The following is a 20,513-nucleotide window of genomic DNA, read 5'->3' as shown; positions in this document are numbered from 1 at the left end:
TGTTTCCTCTCTCTCTCTCTCTCTGGTCACATGTTTCCTCTCTCTCTCTCTCTCTGGTCACATGTTTCCTCTCTCTCTCTCTCTCTGGTCACATGTTTCCTCTCTCTCTGGTCACATGTTTCCTCTCTCTGGTCACATGTTTCCTCTCTCTGGTCACATGTTTCCTCTCTCTCTCTCTCTCTGGTCACATGTTTCCTCTCTCTCTGGTCACATGTTTCCTCTCTCTCTGGTCACATGTTTCCTCTCTCTCTGGTCACATGTTTCCTCTCTCTCTGGTCACATGTTTCCTCTCTCTCTCTCTCTCTGGTCACATGTTTCCTCTCTCTCTGGTCACATGTTTCCTCTCTCTCTGGTCACATGTTTCCTCTCTCTCTGGTCACATGTTTCCTCTCTCTCTGGTCACATGTTTCCTCTCTCTCTGGTCACATGTTTCCTCTCTCTCTCTCTCTCTGGTCACATGTTTCCTCTCTCTCTGGTCACATGTTTCCTCTCTCTCTGGTCACATGTTTCCTCTCTCTGGTCACATGTTTCCTCTCTCTCTCTCTCTCTGGTCACATGTTTCCTCTCTCTCTCTCTCTCTGGTCACATGTTTCCTCTCTCTCTCTCTCTCTGGTCACATGTTTCCTCTCTCTCTGGTCACATGTTTCCTCTCTCTGGTCACATGTTTCCTCTCTCTGGTCACATGTTTCCTCTCTCTCTCTCTCTCTGGTCACATGTTTCCTCTCTCTCTGGTCACATGTTTAATCAGACTCTTTGCTTGTGTTTGGTGCTGTACAGATCTGAGTTCACTTTGGTTCAATAAAGTCACAAACTGAGTCTGAGTCTGACTTATTTCCACTGACAGGAGGAGAACCGGTTCTTCAGGAGCAGAACCGGTTCTTCAGGAGGAGAACCGGTTCTTCAGGAGGAGAACCGGTTCTTCAGGAGCAGAACCGGTTCTTCAGGAGGAGAACCGGTTCTTCAGGAGCAGAACCGGTTCTTCAGGAGGAGAACCGGTTCTTCAGGAGCAGAACCGGTTCTTCAGGAGGAGAACCGGTTCTTCAGGAGGAGAACCGGTTCTTCAGGAGCAGAACCGGTTCTTCAGGAGGAGAACCGGTTCTTCAGGAGGAGAACCGGTTCTTCAGGAGGAGAACATCTGGATCCACATCATGGATGAGTCTGTTTCACTCTCGACGGGAATCTTATTGTTTTAAAGAGTTTGTTTTGATTTAATAATGTCTCCGTGGACTCTGTGGACTCTTGTCTCCGTGGACTCTGTGGACTCTTGTCTCCGTGGACTCTGTGGACTCTTGTCTCCGTGGACTCTGTGGACTCTTGTCTCCGTGGACTCTGTGGACTCTTGTCTCCGTGGACTCTGTGGACTCTTGTCTCCGTGGACTCTGTGGACTCTTGTCTCCGTGGACTCTGTGGACTCTTGTCTCCGTGGACTCTGTGGACTCTTGTCTCCGTGGACTCTGTGGACTCTTGTCTCCGTGGACTCTGTGGACTCTTGTCTCCGTGGACTCTGTGGACTCTTGTCTCCGTGGACTCTGTGGACTCTTGTCTCCGTGGACTCTGTGGACTCTTGTCTCCGTGGACTCTGTGGACTCTTGTCTCCGTGGACTCTGTGGACTCTTGTCTCCGTGGACTCTGTGGACTCTTGTCTCCGTGGACTCTGTGGACTCTTGTCTCCGTGGACTCTGTGGACTCTTGTCTCCGTGGACACACTGGTGTCTCCCTCTCGCAGACGTCGACAGGAGGAAGTGTTTGATGCAGCGACAGGATTTTCCTCTGAACCCAAAACACTCATTTAGACTGAAGAGCTTTGAACTGCAGCAGCCGGAACTAAACCAGGACTAAACCAGGACTAAACCAGGACTAAACCAGGACTAAACCAGGTCTAAACCAGGACTAAACCAGGACTAAACCAGGACTAAACCAGGTCTAAACCAGGACTAAACCAGGTCTAAACCAGGACTAAACCAGGACTAAACCAGGTCTAAACCAGGACTAAACCAGGTCTAAACCAGGTCTAAACCAGGACTAAACCAGGTCTAAACCAGGTCTAAACCAGGACTAAACCAGGTCTAAACCAGGTCTAAACCAGGTCTAAACCAGGACTAAACCAGGACTAAACCAGGTCTAAACCAGGTCTAAACCAGGACTAAACCAGGACTAAACCAGGTCTAAACCAGGTCTAAACCAGGACTAAACCAGGTCTAAACCAGGTCTAAACCAGGTCTAAACCAGGACTAAACCAGGTCTAAACCAGGACTAAACCAGGACTAAACCAGGACTAAACCAGGACTAAACCAGGACTAAACCAGGTCTAAACCAGGTCTAAACCAGGACTAAACCAGGTCTAAACCAGGTCTAAACCAGGTCTAAACCAGGACTAAACCAGGTCTAAACCAGGACTAAACCAGGACTAAACCAGGACTAAACCAGGACTAAACCAGGACTAAACCAGGACTAAACCTGGACTAAACCAGGACTAAACCAGGACTAAACCAGGACTAAACCAGGACTAAACCAGGACTAGGACTATAAATGGACTGCAACTTTAGTCCTTTCATTAAAGTTTTGTGTGGGCGTGTTTTCTTCACCAGTCCAAAGAGTTAAAGACCTGGTTTAGTCCTGGTTTAGTCCTGGTTTAGACCTTGTTTAGTCCTGGTTTAGTCCTGGTTTAGACCTGGAGTAGTTGGACTTGTAACTGAACCTGGTGTGGACCAGGACCAGGTCTCACCTGAAGGGGCGGAGCTTCAGTCTACAGAGGGCAGGGATTGGTTGAAGTGAGTCGTCTTCATCTTTCATGAGAGCGACGAGTTTGTGAGACGAGACAGAGACGAACGAGAAGGAGAAAGAAGCAGCTCAGAACTTTATCTTCATCTGTGAGTTTCATTTAGAGCTGTGTCCTGGTTTAGTCCTGGTTTAGTCCTGGTTTAGACCTGGTTTGGATCTGGTTTAGTCCTGGTTTAGTCCTGGTTTAGACCTGGTTTAGACCTGGTTTAGACCTGGTTTAGACCTGGTTTAGTCCTGGTTTAGTCCTGGTTTAGGCCTGGTTTAGGCCTGGTTTAGGCCTGGTTTAGTCCTGGTTTAGACCTGGTTTAGTCCTGGTTTAGTCCTGGTTTAGACCTGGTTTAGTCCTGGTTTAGACCTGGTTCAGTCCTGGTTTAGTCCTGGTTTAGACCTGGTTTAGACCTGGTTTAGTCCTGGTTTAGTCCTGGTTTAGGCCTGGTTTAGGCCTGGTTTAGTCCTGGTTTAGTCCTGGTTTAGACCTGGTTTAGACCTGGTTTAGTCCTGGTTTAGACCTGGTTTAGACCTGGTTTAGTCCTGGTTTAGTCCTGGTTTAGACCTGGTTTAGACCTGGTTTAGTCCTGGTTTAGTCCTGGTTTAGTCCTGGTTTAGACCTGGTTTGGATCTGGTTTAGTCCTGGTTTAGTCCTGGTTTAGACCTGGTTTAGTCCTGGTTTAGTCCTGGTTTAGACCTGGTTTAGTCCTGGTTTAGTCCTGGTTTAGTCCTGGTTTAGTCCTGGTTTAGACCTGGTTTGGATCTGGTTTAGTCCTGGTTTAGTCCTGGTTTAGACCTGGTTTAGTCCTGGTTTAGACCTGGTTTGGATCTGGTTTAGTCCTGGTTTAGTCCTGGTTTAGTCCTGGTTTAGTCCTGGTTTAGAACTGGTTTAGACCTGGTTTAGTCCTGGTTTAGTCCTGGTTTAGTCCTGGTTTAGACCTGGTTTGGATCTGGTTTAGTCCTGGTTTAGTCCTGGTTTAGTCCTGGTTTAGTCCTGGTTTAGACCTGGGTTGGATCTGGTTTAGTCCTGGTTTAGTCCTGGTTTAGTCCTGGTTTAGTCCTGGTTTAGACCTGGTTTGGATCTGGTTTAGACCTGGTTTAGTCCTGGTTTAGTCCTGGTTTAGGCCTGGTTTAGTCCTGGTTTAGTCCTGGTTTAGACCTGGTTTAGTCCTGGTTTAGTCCTGGTTTAGAACTGGTTTAGTCCTGGTTTAGACCTGGTTTAGTCCTGGTTTAGACCTGGTTCAGTCCTGGTTTAGTCCTGGTTTAGACCTGGTTTAGACCTGGTTTAGTCCTGGTTTAGTCCTGGTTTAGGCCTGGTTTAGGCCTGGTTTAGTCCTGGTTTAGTCCTGGTTTAGACCTGGTTTAGACCTGGTTTAGTCCTGGTTTAGACCTGGTTTAGTCCTGGTTTAGTCCTGGTTTAGACCTGGTTTAGTCCTGGTTTAGTCCTGGTTTAGACCTGGTTTAGACCTGGTTTAGACCTGGTTTAGTCCTGGTTTAGTCCTGGTTTAGTCCTGGTTTAGTCCTGGTTTAGTCCTGGTTTAGGCCTGGTTTAGGCCTGGTTTAGTCCTGGTTTAGTCCTGGTTTAGTCCTGGTTTGGATCTGGTTTAGTCCTGGTTTAGTCCTGGTTTAGTCCTGGTTTAGTCCTGGTTTAGTCCTGGTTTAGTCCTGGTTTAGACCTGGTTTGGATCTGGTTTAGTCCTGGTTTAGTCCTGGTTTAGTCCTGGTTTAGGCCTGGTTTAGACCTGGTTTGGATCTGGTTTAGTCCTGGTTTAGTCCTGGTTTAGTCCTGGTTTAGTCCTGGTTTAGACCTGGTTTAGTCCTGGTTTAGTCCTGGTTTAGACCTGGTTTAGTCCTGGTTTAGACCTGGTTCAGTCCTGGTTTAGTCCTGGTTTAGACCTGGTTTAGACCTGGTTTAGTCCTGGTTTAGTCCTGGTTTAGTCCTGGTTTAGGCCTGGTTTAGTCCTGGTTTAGTCCTGGTTTAGACCTGGTTTAGACCTGGTTTAGTCCTGGTTTAGACCTGGTTTAGTCCTGGTTTAGTCCTGGTTTAGACCTGGTTTAGTCCTGGTTTAGTCCTGGTTTAGGCCTGGTTTAGGCCTGGTTTAGTCCTGGTTTAGTCCTGGTTTAGACCTGGTTTAGACCTGGTTTAGACCTGGTTTAGTCCTGGTTTAGACCTGGTTTAGACCTGGTTTAGTCCTGGTTTAGTCCTGGTTTAGTCCTGGTTTAGACCTGGTTTAGACCTGGTTTAGTCCTGGTTTAGTCCTGGTTTAGACCTGGTTTAGTCCTGGTTTAGTCCTGGTTTGGATCTGGTTTAGTCCTGGTTTAGTCCTGGTTTAGTCCTGGTTTAGTCCTGGTTTAGACCTGGTTTGGATCTGGTTTAGTCCTGGTTTGGATCTGGTTTAGTCCTGGTTTAGTCCTGGTTTAGTCCTGGTTTAGTCCTGGTTTAGACCTGGTTTGGATCTGGTTTAGTCCTGGTTTAGTCCTGGTTTAGTCCTTTAGTGTGTGGAAGGGCATCTGGACTTTTTCCTTCTGTTTACTTCTGTTTGTTTGTAGAATCGAGGATGAACTCTCTGTCGTCTCTGGGCTTCGCTCTGGCGCCACCTTCAGGACACACGCTGCTACAGCCCGGTTACCACGGTTACCACGGTTACCACGGTTACCACGGTTACCACGGTTACCACGCCCACATGCTCGGCCCTCACGTGCGCGCGCTGGACCCGGAGCCCGCGTTTGTGCAGCGCAGAAACGAGCGCGAGCGAGAGCGCGTGCGACACGTGAACCAGGGCTACGCCCGACTCCAGGAGATCCTGCCCAGAACCGGACCAGGACCCAGAACCGGACCAGAACCCAGAACCGGACCAGAACCCAGAACCGGACCAGGACCCAGAACCGGACCAGGACCCAGAACCGGACCAGAACCCAGAACCGGACCAGGACCCAGAACCGGACCAGGACCAAGACTCAGCAAAGTCCAGACCCTCAGAGCCGCCATCCAGTACATCTCAGACCTACAACAGCTTCTGCGCCTCCAGCAGGGGGCGCCACAGAGCCTCGTGTGAGGCGGGACAGGACATGGACATGAGACAAAAAGTGTCCAAAAACTTGACCTTTGTCCAGAGACAATTTGGAAGGAGAAGTCGGCGCGTTAGAGGAACTTTGTGACATCTGAGGCTCCTCATGATGACAGCAGCTCAGTGGCGCCTCCCTCTGGTCACTGCAGAGAAGAACCTTACTTTGAAGTGATCAAATGAGTTCAGTCGTTTCTGTTGTTGCTGCGACTGCTTTACTTTAGCTCGTTAGCTTAGCTTTAGCTTGTTCGCTAACAACAAGGGGAGATAAAGGACACTTGTCATTTAAGAAGAAAGTGAGATGTTTGTGTGATACATGTTCAGACTGCTCTGTCTCTCCGGACACTCTCACTCTCTCCGGACACTCTCACTCTCTCCGGACACTCTCCGGACACACTCACTCTCTCCGGACACACTCACTCTCTGCGGACACTCTCACTCTCTCCGGACACTCTCACTCTCTCCGGACACACTCTCTCCGGACACTCTCACTCTCTCCGGACACTCTCACTCTCTCCGGACACTCTCTCCGGACACACTCACTCTCTCCGGACACTCTCACTCTCTCCGGACACTCTCACTCTCTCCGGACACTCTCTCCGGACACTCTCACTCTCTCCGGACACTCTCACTCTCTCCGGACACTCTCACTCTCTCCGGACACTCTCACTCTCTCCGGACACTCTCTCCGGACACACTCACTCTCTCCGGACACACTCACTCTCTCCGGACACTCTCTCCGGACACACTCACTCTCTCCGGACACACTCTCTCCGGACACTCTCACTCTCTCCGGACAAACTCACTCTCTCCGGACACACTCACTCTCTCCGGACACACTCACTCTCTGCGGACACACTCACTCTCTCCGGACACTCTCACTCTCTCCGGACACTCTCACTCTCTCCGGACACACTCTCTCCGGACACACTCACTCTCTCCGGACACTCTCACTCTCTCCGGACACTCTCACTCTCTCCGGACACACTCTCTCCGGACACACTCACTCTCTCCGGACACTCTCACTCTCTCCGGACACACTCTCTCCGGACACTCTCACTTTCTCCGGACACTCTCACTCTCTCCGGACACTCTCTCCGGACACACTCACTCTCTCCGGACACTCTCACTCTCTCCGGACACTCTCTCCGGACACACTCACTCTCTCCGGACACTCTCACTCTCTCCGGACACACTCTCTCCGGACACACTCACTCTCTGCGGACACACTCACTCTCTCCGGACACTCTCACTCTCTCCGGACACTCTCACTCTCTCCGGACACTCTCACTCTCTCCGGACACTCTCACTCTCTCCGGACACACTCACTCTCTCCGGACACTCTCACTCTCTCCGGACACACTCACTCTCTCCGGACACTCTCACTCTCTCCGGACACTCTCTCCGGACACACTCACTCTCTCCGGACACTCTCACTCTCTCCGGACACACTCTCTCCGGACACACTCACTCTCTGCGGACACACTCACTCTCTCCGGACACTCTCACTCTCTCCGGACACTCTCACTCTCTCCGGACACTCTCACTCTCTCCGGACACACACACTCTCTCCGGACACACTCACTCTCTGCGGACACACTCACTCTCTCCGGACACTCTCACTCTCTCCGGACACTCTCACTCTCTCCGGACACTCTCACTCTCTCCGGACACTCTCACTCTCTCCGGACACTCTCACTCTCTCCGGACACTCTCACTCTCTCCGGACACTCTCACTCTCTGCGGACACACTCACTCTCTCCGGACACACTCACTCTCTCCGGACACTCTCACTCTCTCCGGACACTCTCACTCTCTCCGGACACTCTCACTCTCTCCGGACACTCTCACTCTCTCCGGACACTCTCACTCTCTCCGGACACACTCACTCTCTCCGGACACAAACACAAGTGCAGTCGTGTGAGATCTTTAAATACTGGTTTATTCTCAGAGTTTAGTGTGAATCAAAGAGAGAAATGTTAGAAAAATAAATGGTTCATTTGTCAAACACTGAAGTGAAGCGGCTGAAGTGATTATTGATCAGATGTGATTATTGATCAGATGTGATTATTGATCAGATGTGATTATTGATCAGATGTGATTATTGATCAGATGTGATTATTGATCAGATGTGATTATTGATCAGATGTGAATATTGATCAGATGTGAATATTGATCAGATGTGGGTCTTTGGTTTTGGACAAATACTTTGGAGGAAAAAACACAAATGTTTGTAAAAAGCCTCTGACTCAAACCTGCTCCAGAATCTAAGGCAAATCCACAAACGTGAGCTTTATTTCCTTGGATTCTAAACTTTGAAAATGTTAAATCTTTTGTTTGTGGAGATTTTCCTGAACTTTGGCCTGAAAAATACGTCTAAAGTCTGAAGCTTCTGGAGCTGTTTGTTTCACTCCAGTTCAACGCTTTCCACTCTGATTAGCTCCGCCTCCTCGGCCTCTGATTGGCCCGTCCCCCTCTCCGCTGCTGATTGGCCGTTCCTCCTGTAGACCCTCCCTCGGTGCTCGGGCTGCAGACACATGCTCAGGACTTGCTCCACGTCGCTGCAGCGTTTGAGGAATCGCGCTCGGTCTCGTGCCAGCTCCTCCCACGGCCCCCCACGCTCCTCAGAACCCACAGAGAAAACCTGCAGCTCCAGGGAGAACCTGACCTGCAACAGAAGGACCTGCTGTAAAGCCTCTGAGGTCACGCCGCCCCCGCGGGAGGTCGCCCCGCCTCCGCGGGAGGCCGCGCCGGCCTCGCCTCCCTCGACTGGGAAAATAAAACATATCATAATAATAAATATAAAGATGTGTAATCATGTATTTTGTGCTGATTTTAGAGATGAATCGATCAATCGGCCGATTATAAAAGACGGTTTTATGTCCAATCGGCCCCAATCGGTGACCGGCCGGTCACTGTGGTCATTTCCGGTTTTGGTCCGGTCAGACTGACTCATGCGCGCTGCGCAGCAGCTCAACGCGCCCAGAGCAAAACAGCTCAAAATTAGTGAGACTCATTCAGAGCGCGGCGGCCGAAGCCTCTGCTTTACATTCAAGTCTATGGAACACCTCCTGCCTTTTCCGCCGCGCCATTCCTGCTTTTTGGCCGTGGAGCGCGCGGCGCAGAGCGGAGCGCGGAGGGGAGGGTGGGTTTTGGCGGTTTCCGCTCTAGACGCTTTGACAGGCGCATAAAGCCCCTTAAAGACGGCGGCTTTAAGCTTCAAGGCGTTAAAATTGTTCGCTGCAGAAAAGTTCCGATTTGTTCAACTTTTCTGCGGCGCAGCAGCCAATCAGAGATCACGCTGCCTTTTGTTCCTGTTCTGTATAATGTGTATATATATATATATATATATATATATATATATATATATATATATATATATATATATATATATATATATATATATATATATATATATATATATATATATATATATATATATATATATATATATATATATATATATATATATATATATATATATATATATATATATTTTTTTTTTTTTTTTTTTTTTTTTTTTTTTTCTATTTTTCCACAAAATAAATGACTTTATATGATAAACGTGTGTCCTGTACAAGCACCTTTTTCATATGTAAAACTGGGAGTTTGTGGGAAAATCAGTGGCGAGAGAGAAAGTCGGTATCGGAAAAAACGGTTTTGGCCGGTCAGAGCTCTTAAAAACCGGAAATCGCATCGGCCAAGACTTTGCATCGGTGCATCTCTATCTGATTTCATTATTTTGGCGTCAGGAGGTTTAGGGTTCAACTCACGTATGACGCAATTCAGACTTTGTAAGAGCAAAGATTCAGTTTGATCTTCTGGTGATAAAATATGATCTAAAAATGAAGTGAAGGAGTCAAACCCTCACCTTCTTCTCTCTGGAGCTGCTCTGAGAACATTCATTCTGCACTCTGGCCCCCTCCGGTTTAGTCTCAGGTTTAGTCTCAGGTTTAGTCTCAGGTTTAGTCTCAGGTTTAGTCTCAGGTTTAGTCTCAGGTTTAGTCTCAGGTTTAGTCTCCGGTTTAGTCTCAGGTTTAGTCTCAGGTTTAGTCTCAGGTTTAGTCTCAGGTTTAGTCTCAGGTTTAGTCTCAGGTTTAGTCTCAGGTTTAGTCTCAGGTTTAGTCTCAGGTTTAGTCTCAGGTTTAGTCTCAGGTTTAGTCTCAGGTTTAGTCTCAGGTTTAGTCTCCGGTTTAGTCTCCGGTTTAGTCTCAGGTTTAGTCTCAGGTTTAGTCTCAGGTTTAGTCTCAGGTTTAGTCTCAGGTTTAGTCTCAGGTTTAGTCTCAGGTTTAGTCTCAGGTTTAGTCTCAGGTTTAGTCTCAGGTCTGATTTGAGTCCTGAGCGTGGCCTGGAAGTTCAGGGGACTGTAAGGGTCAGAGGAGCAGAAGGAGCCCAGCAGCTTCAGGTTCTCCTGCTCCTCCGACTCACTCGCCTCGTCCCAGGAGGAGGAGGAGAACGAGGAGGCAGAAGACTCCACAGACGAGCCCAGGCTGGACGGCTCCTCCTCTGGTCCTGGTCCTGGTCCTGGTCCTGGTCCTTGTCCTGGTCCTGCTCCTGCTCCTGCTCCTGGTCCTGGTCCTTGTCCTGGTCCTGCTCCTGCTCCTGCTCCTGCTCCTGGTCCTGCTCCTGCTCCTGCTCCTGCTCCTGCTCCTGCTCCTGCTCCTGGTCCTGCTCCTGCTCCTGGGATGGGTCTCGGTGCAGATCCCAGTGTCGCTGTGAAGTTCCTGGGGTTGTAGGGGTCGTGGTTTTGGCACAAGGAGCTCCAGAGTCGCTCAGTCTCAGAATCAAACTCGTCTTCGTCCTGGTCTTCGTCCTCAGACCTGGAGCAGGAGCAGACGCTGTCGAAGCCGTCATCGTCCTCCTCCTCCTCGCTCTCGTCGTCCTCGTCACTGCACGGACAGCCCATGATGAACGCGATCGTCTTGTTGTCACACTTCAGCACCGGGAGTTCTTCAGGTTCTTCTTCAGGTTCCTCAGGAGGTTCCTCAGGTTCCTCTTCAGGTCTCACCATCCCCGGCAGAGCACTCTGGACCTAAAGGCGATACGAGTTTTAGTCCACACAGAGCTGCAGATGTGAAACCCTGAGTGCGTTTATAACAGGACTGTGTGTCTCAAAGCTAATGCTAAAGCTAATGCTAAAGCTAATGCTAAAGCTAATGCTAAAGCTAATGCTAAGGCTACTGTAGGGAACATTCAAACTAAACAGTTCTTTTCACGTGGATTAAAGTGTTACCTGATCCTGGAGCCGGGCTTTGGCCCCCAGAAGCTCCTCCTCCAGGCTGCAGTAGCCGTGGTCCTGGTCCGGGGTCAGGACAGAGATGTCCCCGCTGACACCGAGGCTGTGGATGAGTTTGAGGTGCGAGGGGCCCATGCCGGGGGCGCCTTTGTCCACCACGGCTCCAGCTCTTTCGCTTCGATCCTGGAAGAACAAAGTTACACTGGGACATTTGACCTGCTCCCTGCTCCACACGCCGCCCCACGGGGCCCTGGAGCCGCTGCGGGGCGGGTGCACCAGGACAGAAGTGGGGAACCCGGGCGGGAGGCTCATGTCCTCCGCGGTCTGGATGCCGAGCTCGTCCAGGTTAAACCACGGTAACGAGTGGAGCTGCTGCGGCGGCAGAAAGTCCCCGTCCCGCTCCCCACCGGGCAGGTGTCCCCCGGGCAGGTGTCCACCGGGCAGGTGTCCCCCGGGCAGGTGTCCCCCGGGCAGGTGTCCCCCGGGCAGGTACCGCTGCAGGAAGGACACGGCGGGCCTGGACACCGCGGACAGCAGCCCGAGCAGCGGACTGTCGTGCGTGTGGAGCCCGGGGGACGTGAGCTCAGGCCCGGGCGCAGGGGACGCGCTGGTCCCGCTGCTGCTGCCGCTCTCTCCGGTCACAGTTCTCCACATTTTCCCCTCACAATGTTCACTGCGGTCGGGTCAGTCCTGCGGCTTCAGTGACGACCATGGCGCGGGACAGAACCGACAGAACAAACAGAACCAGCAGCGGGAAAGCAGGTTTTTAAAGCCGCAGAAGGAGCGATGTTGTCGGCGTTGGGCTGAGCGCGGGGGTCAGACTTCTTTCTGGTGTAGAGTTTAGCCAAAGAAGAGACACTCAGGGACATCAGGCTCGGCTCAGACGTGAACAATCCCCACGATGAAGATGAAAACACCGCCATTTCAGACACAAATTCAGGCGAAAACGAAAGAATCAAACCCGGAGCTTCTGGAAGTAGCCGTTAGCCGCTAGTGTTAGCCTTTAGCTTAGCATCAACTGACAGCTGTGACAGTCGGCACGCTCCGACCGAAAAACACTGAATTTATGATCAAATCTTTCTCTAAATACTGGTTAAACCCTGGCGCAGAGCTGCTGTGTTTGTCCCGGAGGCAGGTGCGCTGTGTCCCCGCTGTTACGCGCTGCTTTTGGCCCGGTTTGGCTCGGTTTAGTCTCGGTTTGTCGGAGCTTTGCGGAGCACGATTTCATCAGACACTTTAGGGACCGGTTCCAGTGCGCGGTCCCGGGTCAAAGCGTGAAGAGGCCCGGGGAGCGTCGCGATGTTCCGGCCCCGGCTTCAGTGCAAAGCAGCGCGGGCGAAAAACGAAAAACGAAAAATGCGAAACGTAAAACGATCCCGTGTGACGTCAGAGGCAAAGGTCCGTCTGCGGGACACGTGTTTATCTGAGCGCGTTCACACGCCGTTTATAGCCGTGAGGAAGGCGCAGGGAGCGGGACAGATAAGGACAGTGGACATGTGTGGACCTGGACACGTCCCCTTTAATTTGCCTTTATTACATTTACTTATGTTTAGTTCAGTCAGATACATTTTAGTTCAGAAACAGTTCAGTTTTATGACATTAAACAGTAACACAAAAGGTTGACTCAAACTGTAAGGGTCAATTTGACACATTTACGTTGTATTGTAAGGTATTTTATTATAGTAATTTCCTTTGTGACCGGAAGTGGCCGTGAAACGGAAGTCTACGTGACAGTAAGGAAAGTAAAGTGAACTACGATAAATTGTGAAAACATGTTGAGCGCGTTTCATTAGTCCTGGTTTAGTCCTGGTTTAGACCTGGTTTAGTCCTGGTGTAGTCCTGGTTTAGTCCTGGTTTAGTCCTGGTTTAGTCCTGGTTTAGTCCTGGTTTAGACCTGGTTTAGACCTGGTTTAAGACCTGGTTTAGTCCTGGTGTAGTCCTGGTTTAGACCTGGTTTAGTCCTGGTTTAGTCCTGGTTTAGTCCTGGTTTAGACCTGGTTTAGTCCTGGTGTAGTCCTGGTTTAGACCTGGTTTAGTCCTGGTTTAGTCCTGGTTTAGTCCTGGTTTAGTCCTGGTTTAGTCCTGGTTTAGACCTGGTTTAGTCCTGGTTTAGACCTGGTTTAGACCTGGTTTAGTCCTGGTTTAGACCTGGTTTAGTCCTGGTGTAGTCCTGGTTTAGTCCTGGTTTAGTCCTGGTTTAGAACTGGTTTAGTCCTGGTTTAGACCTGGTTTAGTCCTGGTTTAGTCCTGGTTTAGTCCTGGTTTAGACCTGGTTTAGTCCTGGTTTAGTCCAGGTTTAGTCCAGGTTTAGTCCTGGTTTAGTCCAGGTTTAGTCCTGGTTTAGTCCTGGTTTAGTCCTGGTTTAGTCCTGGTTTAGACCTGGTTTAGACCTGGTTTAGTCCAGGTTTAGTCCAGGTTTAGTCCTGGTTTAGTCCAGGTTTAGTCCTGGTTTAGTCCAGGTTTAGTCCTGGTTTAGACCTGGTTTAGTCCTGGTTTAGTCCTGGTTTAGACCTGGTTTAGTCCAGGTTTAGACCTGGTTTAGTCCTGGTTTAGTCCTGGTTTAGACCAGGTTTAGTCCTGGATCGTTTCATTTCTTTGTGATTCATTGTGTATTTTAGTTCTTTGAAACAGGTTCTTATTTGTTTTATGTTGAAGAGTAAAAAATATCGACAGCAGAAATAAGTTATTGCATAAACTTGTTTTGTTGCAGATCACAAAAGATGAACTTTATTAAAGTCATAAGTGTGTTTTTATTTAACATCTTAAACCTTTAGAGAGAGAAGTGAGTGAACTGACGTAAACAACTCCAGGCTGCTCCGTTAGCTTCACGTTAGCTTCATGTTAGCTTCACGTTAGCTTCACGTTAGCTTCATGTTAGCTTCATGTTAGCTTCACGTTAGCTTCATATTAGCTTCATGTTAGCTTCACGTTAGTTTCACATTAGCGTCACGTTAGCTTTGTTAGCTTTACGTTAGCTTCACGTTAGCTTCATGTTAGCTTCACGTTAGTTTCATGTTAGTTTCACGTTTGCTTCACGTTAGCTTTACGTTAACTTTACGTTAGCTTCACGTTAGCGTCGCGTTAGCTTCACATTAGCTTCACGTTAGCGTCGCGTTAGCTTCACGTTAGCTTCACGTTAGCTTCACGTTAGCGTCACATTAGCTTCACGTTAGCTTCACGTTTGCTTGTTAGCATCGACCATTTTTCAGGTTTAAAACTAAAATCGTTGATCTGAAAAACCTCAGAGTCCGCGGCACCTTAGAGTTTGTATTTTAACTTTAAATGTGAGGAAATATAGAGAACAAAGAGAGGAGCTAACAGTGCTAACGCTAATCTTCCGTTCCAGCGGTGTGTTTGTGTGAACAATGGTTAGTGCTGTCGCCTCACAGCAAGAAGGTCCTGGATTCCACTCCCGGTTTGAATGTTCTGCCTGTGTCTGCGAGGCCAGGACTCTGGACTCTGGACTGGAATCTGGTCTGGACTCTGGACTGGTCTGGTCTGGTCTGGTCTGGTCTGGACTCTGGTCTGGACTCTGGACTGGTCTGGTCTGGACTCTGGTCTGGACTCTGGTCTGGTCTGGACTCTGGTCTGGTCTGGACTCTGGTCTGGGGTCTGGTCTGGACTCTGGTCTGGTCTGGTCTGGTCTGGACTCTGGTCTGGTCTGGTCTGGTCTGGACTCTGGTCTGGTCTGGTCTGGTCTGGTCTGGTCTGGACTCTGGTCTGGACTCTGGTCTGGACTCTGGTCTGGACTCTGGTCTGGTCTGGTCTGGACTCTGGTCTGGACTCTGGTCTGGACTCTGGTCTGGTCTGGTCTGGTCTGGTCTGGTCTGGTCTGGACTCTGGTCTGGTCTGGTCTGGTCTGGTCTGGACTCTGGTCTGGTCTGGTCTGGACTGGACTCTGGTCTGGTCTGGTCTGGTCTGGTCTGGACTGGACTCTGGTCTGGTCTGGTCTGGACTCTGGTCTGGTCTGGTCTGGACTCTGGTCTGGTCTGGTCTGGTCTGGACTCTGGTCTGGTCTGGTCTGGTCTGGTCTGGACTCTGGTCTGGTCTGGTCTGGTCTGGACTCTGGTCTGGTCTGGTCTGGACTCTGGTCTGGACTCTGGTCTGGTCTGGACTCTGGTCTGGTCTGGTCTGGTCTGGTCTGGACTCTGGTCTGGACTCTGGTCTGGTCTGGTCTGGACTCTGGTCTGGTCTGGTCTGGTCTGGACTCTGGTCTGGTCTGGTCTGGTCTGGTCTGGACTCTGGTCTGGTCTGGACTCTGGTCTGGTCTGGTCTGGTCTGGTCTGGACTCTGGTCTGGTCTGGTCTGGTCTGGTCTGGACTCTGGTCTGGACTCTGGTCTGGTCTGGTCTGGACTCTGGTCTGGTCTGGACTCTGGTCTGGTCTGGTCTGGTCTGGTCTGGTCTGGTCTGGACTCTGGTCTGGACTCTGGTCTGGTCTGGTCTGGACTCTGGTCTGGTCTGGTCTGGTCTGGTCTGGTCTGGACTCTGGTCTGGTCTGGTCTGGTCTGGACTCTGGTCTGGTCTGGTCTGGTCTGGTCTGGACTCTGGTCTGGTCTGGTCTGGTCTGGACTCTGGTCTGGTCTGGTCTGGTCTGGTCTGGTCTGGACTCTGGTCTGGTCTGGTCTGGTCTGGACTCTGGTCTGGTCTGGTCTGGTCTGGTCTGGACTCTGGTCTGGTCTGGTCTGGTCTGGTCTGGACTCTGGTCTGGTCTGGTCTGGACTCTGGTCTGGTCTGGTCTGGTCTGGTCTGGTCTGGACTCTGGTCTGGTCTGGTCTGGTCTGGTCTGGACTCTGGTCTGGACTCTGGTCTGGTCTGGTCTGGTCTGGTCTGGACTCTGGTCTGGTCTGGTCTGGTCTGGTCTGGTCTGGTCTGGACTCTGGTCTGGTCTGGTCTGGTCTGGACTCTGGTCTGGTCTGGTCTGGTCTGGACTCTGGTCTGGTCTGGTCTGGTCTGGACTCTGGTCTGGTCTGGTCTGGTCTGGTCTGGACTCTGGTCTGGTCTGGTCTGGACTCTGGTCTGGACTCTGGTCTGGACTCTGGTCTGGTCTGGTCTGGTCTGGTCTGGACTCTGGTCTGGACTCTGGTCTGGTCTGGTCTGGTCTGGACTCTGGTCTGGTCTGGTCTGGTCTGGACTGGTCTGGTCTGGTCTGGTCTGGACTCTGGTCTGGACTCTGGTCTGGTCTGGTCTGGACTCTGGTCTGGTCTGGTCTGGTCTGGACTCTGGTCTGGTCTGGTCTGGACTCTGGTCTGGTCTGGTCTGGTCTGGTCTGGACTCTGGTCTGGTCTGGTCTGGTCTGGACTCTGGTCTGGACTCTGGTCTGGACTCTGGTCTGGTCTGGTCTGGACTCTGGTCTGGTCTGGTCTGGTCTGGACTCTGGTCTGGTCTGGTCTGGTCTGGACTCTGGTCTGGTCTGGTCTGGACTCTGGTCTGGACTCTGGTCTGGACTCTGGTCTGGTCTGGACTCTGGTCTGGTCTGGTCTGGTCTGGTCTGGACTCTGGTCTGGTCTGGTCTGGTCTGGTCTGGACTCTGGTCTGGTCTGGTCTGGACTCTGGTCTGGTCTGGTCTGGTCTGGACTCTGGTCTGGACTCTGGTCTGGTCTGGTCTGGACTCTGGTCTGGTCTGGTCTGGACTCTGGTCTGGTCTGGTCTGGTCTGGTCTGGTCTGGACTCTGGTCTGGTCTGGTCTGGTCTGGACTCTGGTCTGGACTCTGGTCTGGTCTGGTCTGGACTCTGGTCTGGTCTGGTCTGGACTCTGGTCTGGTCTGGACTCTGGTCTGGTCTGGTCTGGTCTGGACTCTGGTCTGGTCTGGTCTGGTCTGGACTCTGGTCTGGTCTGGTCTGGTCTGGTCTGGACTCTGGTCTGGTCTGGTCTGGTCTGGTCTGGTCTGGTCTGGTCTGGACTCTGGTCTGGTCTGGTCTGGTCTGGTCTGGTCTGGTCTGGACTCTGGTCTGGTCTGGTCTGGTCTGGACTCTGGTCTGGTCTGGTCTGGTCTGGACTCTGGTCTGGTCTGGTCTGGTCTGGACTCTGGTCTGGTCTGGTCTGGTCTGGTCTGGTCTGGACTCTGGTCTGGTCTGGACTCTGGTCTGGTCTGGTCTGGTCTGGTCTGGACTCTGGTCTGGTCTGGTCTGGACTCTGGTCTGGACTCTGGTCTGGACTCTGGTCTGGTCTGGTCTGGTCTGGTCTGGACTCTGGTCTGGACTCTGGTCTGGTCTGGTCTGGTCTGGACTCTGGTCTGGTCTGGTCTGGTCTGGTCTGGACTCTGGTCTGGTCTGGTCTGGTCTGGACTCTGGTCTGGTCTGGTCTGGACTCTGGTCTGGTCTGGTCTGGTCTGGTCTGGACTCTGGTCTGGTCTGGTCTGGTCTGGACTCTGGTCTGGACTCTGGTCTGGACTCTGGTCTGGTCTGGTCTGGACTCTGGTCTGGTCTGGTCTGGTCTGGACTCTGGTCTGGTCTGGTCTGGTCTGGTCTGGACTCTGGTCTGGTCTGGTCTGGACTCTGGTCTGGACTCTGGTCTGGACTCTGGTCTGGTCTGGACTCTGGTCTGGTCTGGTCTGGTCTGGTCTGGTCTGGACTCTGGTCTGGTCTGGTCTGGTCTGGTCTGGACTCTGGTCTGGTCTGGTCTGGACTCTGGTCTGGTCTGGTCTGGTCTGGACTCTGGTCTGGTCTGGTCTGGACTCTGGTCTGGTCTGGTCTGGTCTGGTCTGGTCTGGACTCTGGTCTGGTCTGGTCTGGTCTGGACTCTGGTCTGGACTCTGGTCTGGACTCTGGTCTGGACTCTGGTCTGGTCTGGACTCTGGTCTGGTCTGGTCTGGTCTGGACTCTGGTCTGGTCTGGTCTGGTCTGGTCTGGACTCTGGTCTGGTCTGGTCTGGTCTGGTCTGGTCTGGTCTGGACTCTGGTCTGGTCTGGTCTGGTCTGGACTCTGGTCTGGTCTGGTCTGGACTCTGGTCTGGTCTGGTCTGGTCTGGACTCTGGTCTGGTCTGGTCTGGTCTGGACTCTGGTCTGGTCTGGACTCTGGTCTGGTCTGGTCTGGTCTGGACTCTGGTCTGGTCTGGTCTGGTCTGGACTCTGGTCTGGTCTGGTCTGGTCTGGACTCTGGTCTGGTCTGGTCTGGTCTGGACTCTGGTCTGGTCTGGTCTGGTCTGGACTCTGGTCTGGTCTGGACTCTGGTCTGGTCTGGTCTGGTCTGGTCTGGACTCTGGTCTGGACTCTGGTCTGGTCTGGTCTGGACTCTGGTCTGGTCTGGTCTGGTCTGGTCTGGACTCTGGTCTGGTCTGGTCTGGTCTGGTCTGGTCTGGTCTGGACTCTGGTCTGGTCTGGTCTGGTCTGGTCTGGTCTGGTCTGGACTCTGGTCTGGTCTGGTCTGGTCTGGACTCTGGTCTGGACTCTGGTCTGGTCTGGTCTGGTCTGGACTCTGGTCTGGTCTGGTCTGGTCTGGACTCTGGTCTGGTCTGGTCTGGTCTGGACTCTGGTCTGGTCTGGACTCTGGTCTGGTCTGGACTCTGGTCTGGTCTGGTCTGGTCTGGACTCTGGTCTGGTCTGGTCTGGTCTGGACTCTGGTCTGGTCTGGTCTGGACTCTGGTCTGGTCTGGTCTGGTCTGGACTCTGGTCTGGTCTGGTCTGGACTCTGGTCTGGTCTGGTCTGGTCTGGACTCTGGTCTGGTCTGGTCTGGTCTGGACTCTGGTCTGGTCTGGACTCTGGTCTGGTCTGGTCTGGACTCTGGTCTGGTCTGGTCTGGTCTGGACTCTGGTCTGGTCTGGTCTGGTCTGGACTCTGGTCTGGTCTGGTCTGGTCTGGACTCTGGTCTGGTCTGGTCTGGTCTGGACTCTGGTCTGGTCTGGACTCTGGTCTGGTCTGGTCTGGTCTGGTCTGGACTCTGGTCTGGACTCTGGTCTGGTCTGGTCTGGACTCTGGTCTGGTCTGGTCTGGTCTGGTCTGGACTCTGGTCTGGTCTGGTCTGGTCTGGTCTGGTCTGGTCTGGTCTGGTCTGGACTCTGGTCTGGTCTGGACTCTGGTCTGGTCTGGTCTGGTCTGGTCTGGTCTGGACTCTGGTCTGGTCTGGTCTGGTCTGGTCTGGTCTGGTCTGGACTCTGGTCTGGTCTGGTCTGGTCTGGACTCTGGTCTGGACTCTGGTCTGGTCTGGTCTGGTCTGGACTCTGGTCTGGTCTGGTCTGGACTCTGGTCTGGTCTGGTCTGGTCTGGACTCTGGTCTGGTCTGGACTCTGGTCTGGTCTGGACTCTGGTCTGGTCTGGTCTGGTCTGGACTCTGGTCTGGTCTGGTCTGGTCTGGACTCTGGTCTGGTCTGGTCTGGACTCTGGTCTGGTCTGGTCTGGTCTGGTCTGGACTCTGGTCTGGTCTGGTCTGGTCTGGTCTGGTCTGGACTCTGGTCTGGTCTGGACTCTGGTCTGGACTCTGGTCTGGTCTGGTCTGGTCTGGTCTGGACTCTGGTCTGGTCTGGTCTGGTCTGGTCTGGTCTGGACTCTGGTCTGGTCTGGACTCTGGTCTGGACTCTGGTCTGGTCTGGACTCTGGTCTGGTCTGGTCTGGTCTGGTCTGGTCTGGTCTGGTCTGGACTCTGGTCTGGACTCTGGTCTGGTCTGGTCTGGTCTGGACTCTGGTCTGGTCTGGTCTGGTCTGGACTCTGGTCTGGTCTGGTCTGGTCTGGACTCTGGTCTGGTCTGGACTCTGGTCTGGTCTGGACTCTGGTCTGGTCTGGTCTGGTCTGGACTCTGGTCTGGTCTGGTCTGGTCTGGACTCTGGTCTGGTCTGGTCTGGTCTGGTCTGGTCTGGTCTGGACTCTGGTCTGGTCTGGTCTGGTCTGGTCTGGTCTGGTCTGGACTCTGGTCTGGTCTGGTCTGGACTCTGGTCTGGTCTGGTCTGGTCTGGTCTGGTCTGGTCTGGTCTGGACTCTGGTCTGGTCTGGTCTGGTCTGGTCTGGTCTGGACTCTGGTCTGGTCTGGTCTGGTCTGGACTCTGGTCTGGACTCTGGTCTGGACTCTGGTCTGGTCTGGTCTGGTCTGGTCTGGACTCTGGTCTGGTCTGGTCTGGTCTGGACTCTGGTCTGGTCTGGTCTGGTCTGGACTCTGGTCTGGTCTGGACTCTGGTCTGGTCTGGACTCTGGTCTGGTCTGGTCTGGTCTGGACTCTGGTCTGGTCTGGTCTGGTCTGGACTCTGGTCTGGTCTGGTCTGGACTCTGGTCTGGTCTGGTCTGGTCTGGACTCTGGTCTGGTCTGGTCTGGTCTGGTCTGGACTCTGGTCTGGTCTGGACTCTGGTCTGGACTCTGGTCTGGTCTGGTCTGGTCTGGTCTGGACTCTGGTCTGGACTCTGGTCTGGTCTGGACTCTGGTCTGGACTCTGGTCTGGTCTGGTCTGGTCTGGTCTGGTCTGGTCTGGTCTGGTCTGGACTCTGGTCTGGACTCTGGTCTGGTCTGGTCTGGTCTG

The 20,513-nt window shown here is 52.3% G+C and overlaps 1 protein-coding gene across 1 annotated transcript; it reads right to left on the bottom strand.

Annotated features, from left to right (window-relative positions):
• Positions 1–7,766: 7,766 nt before the first annotated feature.
• LOC140354840 (uncharacterized) lies at positions 7,767–12,452 on the bottom strand. The gene is made up of 3 exons (XM_072440087.1): positions 11,068–12,452; positions 9,706–10,866; positions 7,767–8,502 (listed from the first exon to the last, which is right to left on the bottom strand). The coding sequence occupies exons 1-3, from the start codon at positions 11,722–11,724 to the stop codon at positions 8,242–8,244; spliced, it is 2,079 nt and encodes a 692-aa protein (XP_072296188.1). The 5' UTR covers positions 11,725–12,452; the 3' UTR covers positions 7,767–8,241.
• Positions 12,453–20,513: the final 8,061 nt, after the last annotated feature.

The sequence above is a fragment of the Eucyclogobius newberryi genome, unplaced genomic scaffold (assembly GCF_026437365.1).
Source record: "Eucyclogobius newberryi isolate DKJ021-1_F unplaced genomic scaffold, fEucNew1.0.hap1 SCAF_11, whole genome shotgun sequence".
In the NCBI taxonomy this organism is placed as follows: domain Eukaryota; kingdom Metazoa; phylum Chordata; class Actinopteri; order Gobiiformes; family Gobiidae; genus Eucyclogobius; species Eucyclogobius newberryi.
This window is presented reverse-complemented; position numbering and strand designations above follow the sequence as displayed.

Bases quoted from the DNA above. Each gene is read 5' to 3' on its own strand.
- LOC140354840 (XM_072440087.1), bottom strand. From the start codon at position 11,724: ATGTGGAGAACTGTGACCGGAGAGAGCGGCAGCAGCAGCGGGACCAGC. The intron at 10,867-11,067 runs GTAACACTTTAA...TATCGCCTTTAG, and splicing joins AAGCCCGGCTCCAGGATCAG to GTCCAGAGTGCTCTGCCGGG. The intron at 8,503-9,705 runs GTGAGGGTTTGA...CTTCTGTTGCAG, and splicing joins GCAGCTCCAGAGAGAAGAAG to GTCAGGTTCTCCCTGGAGCT.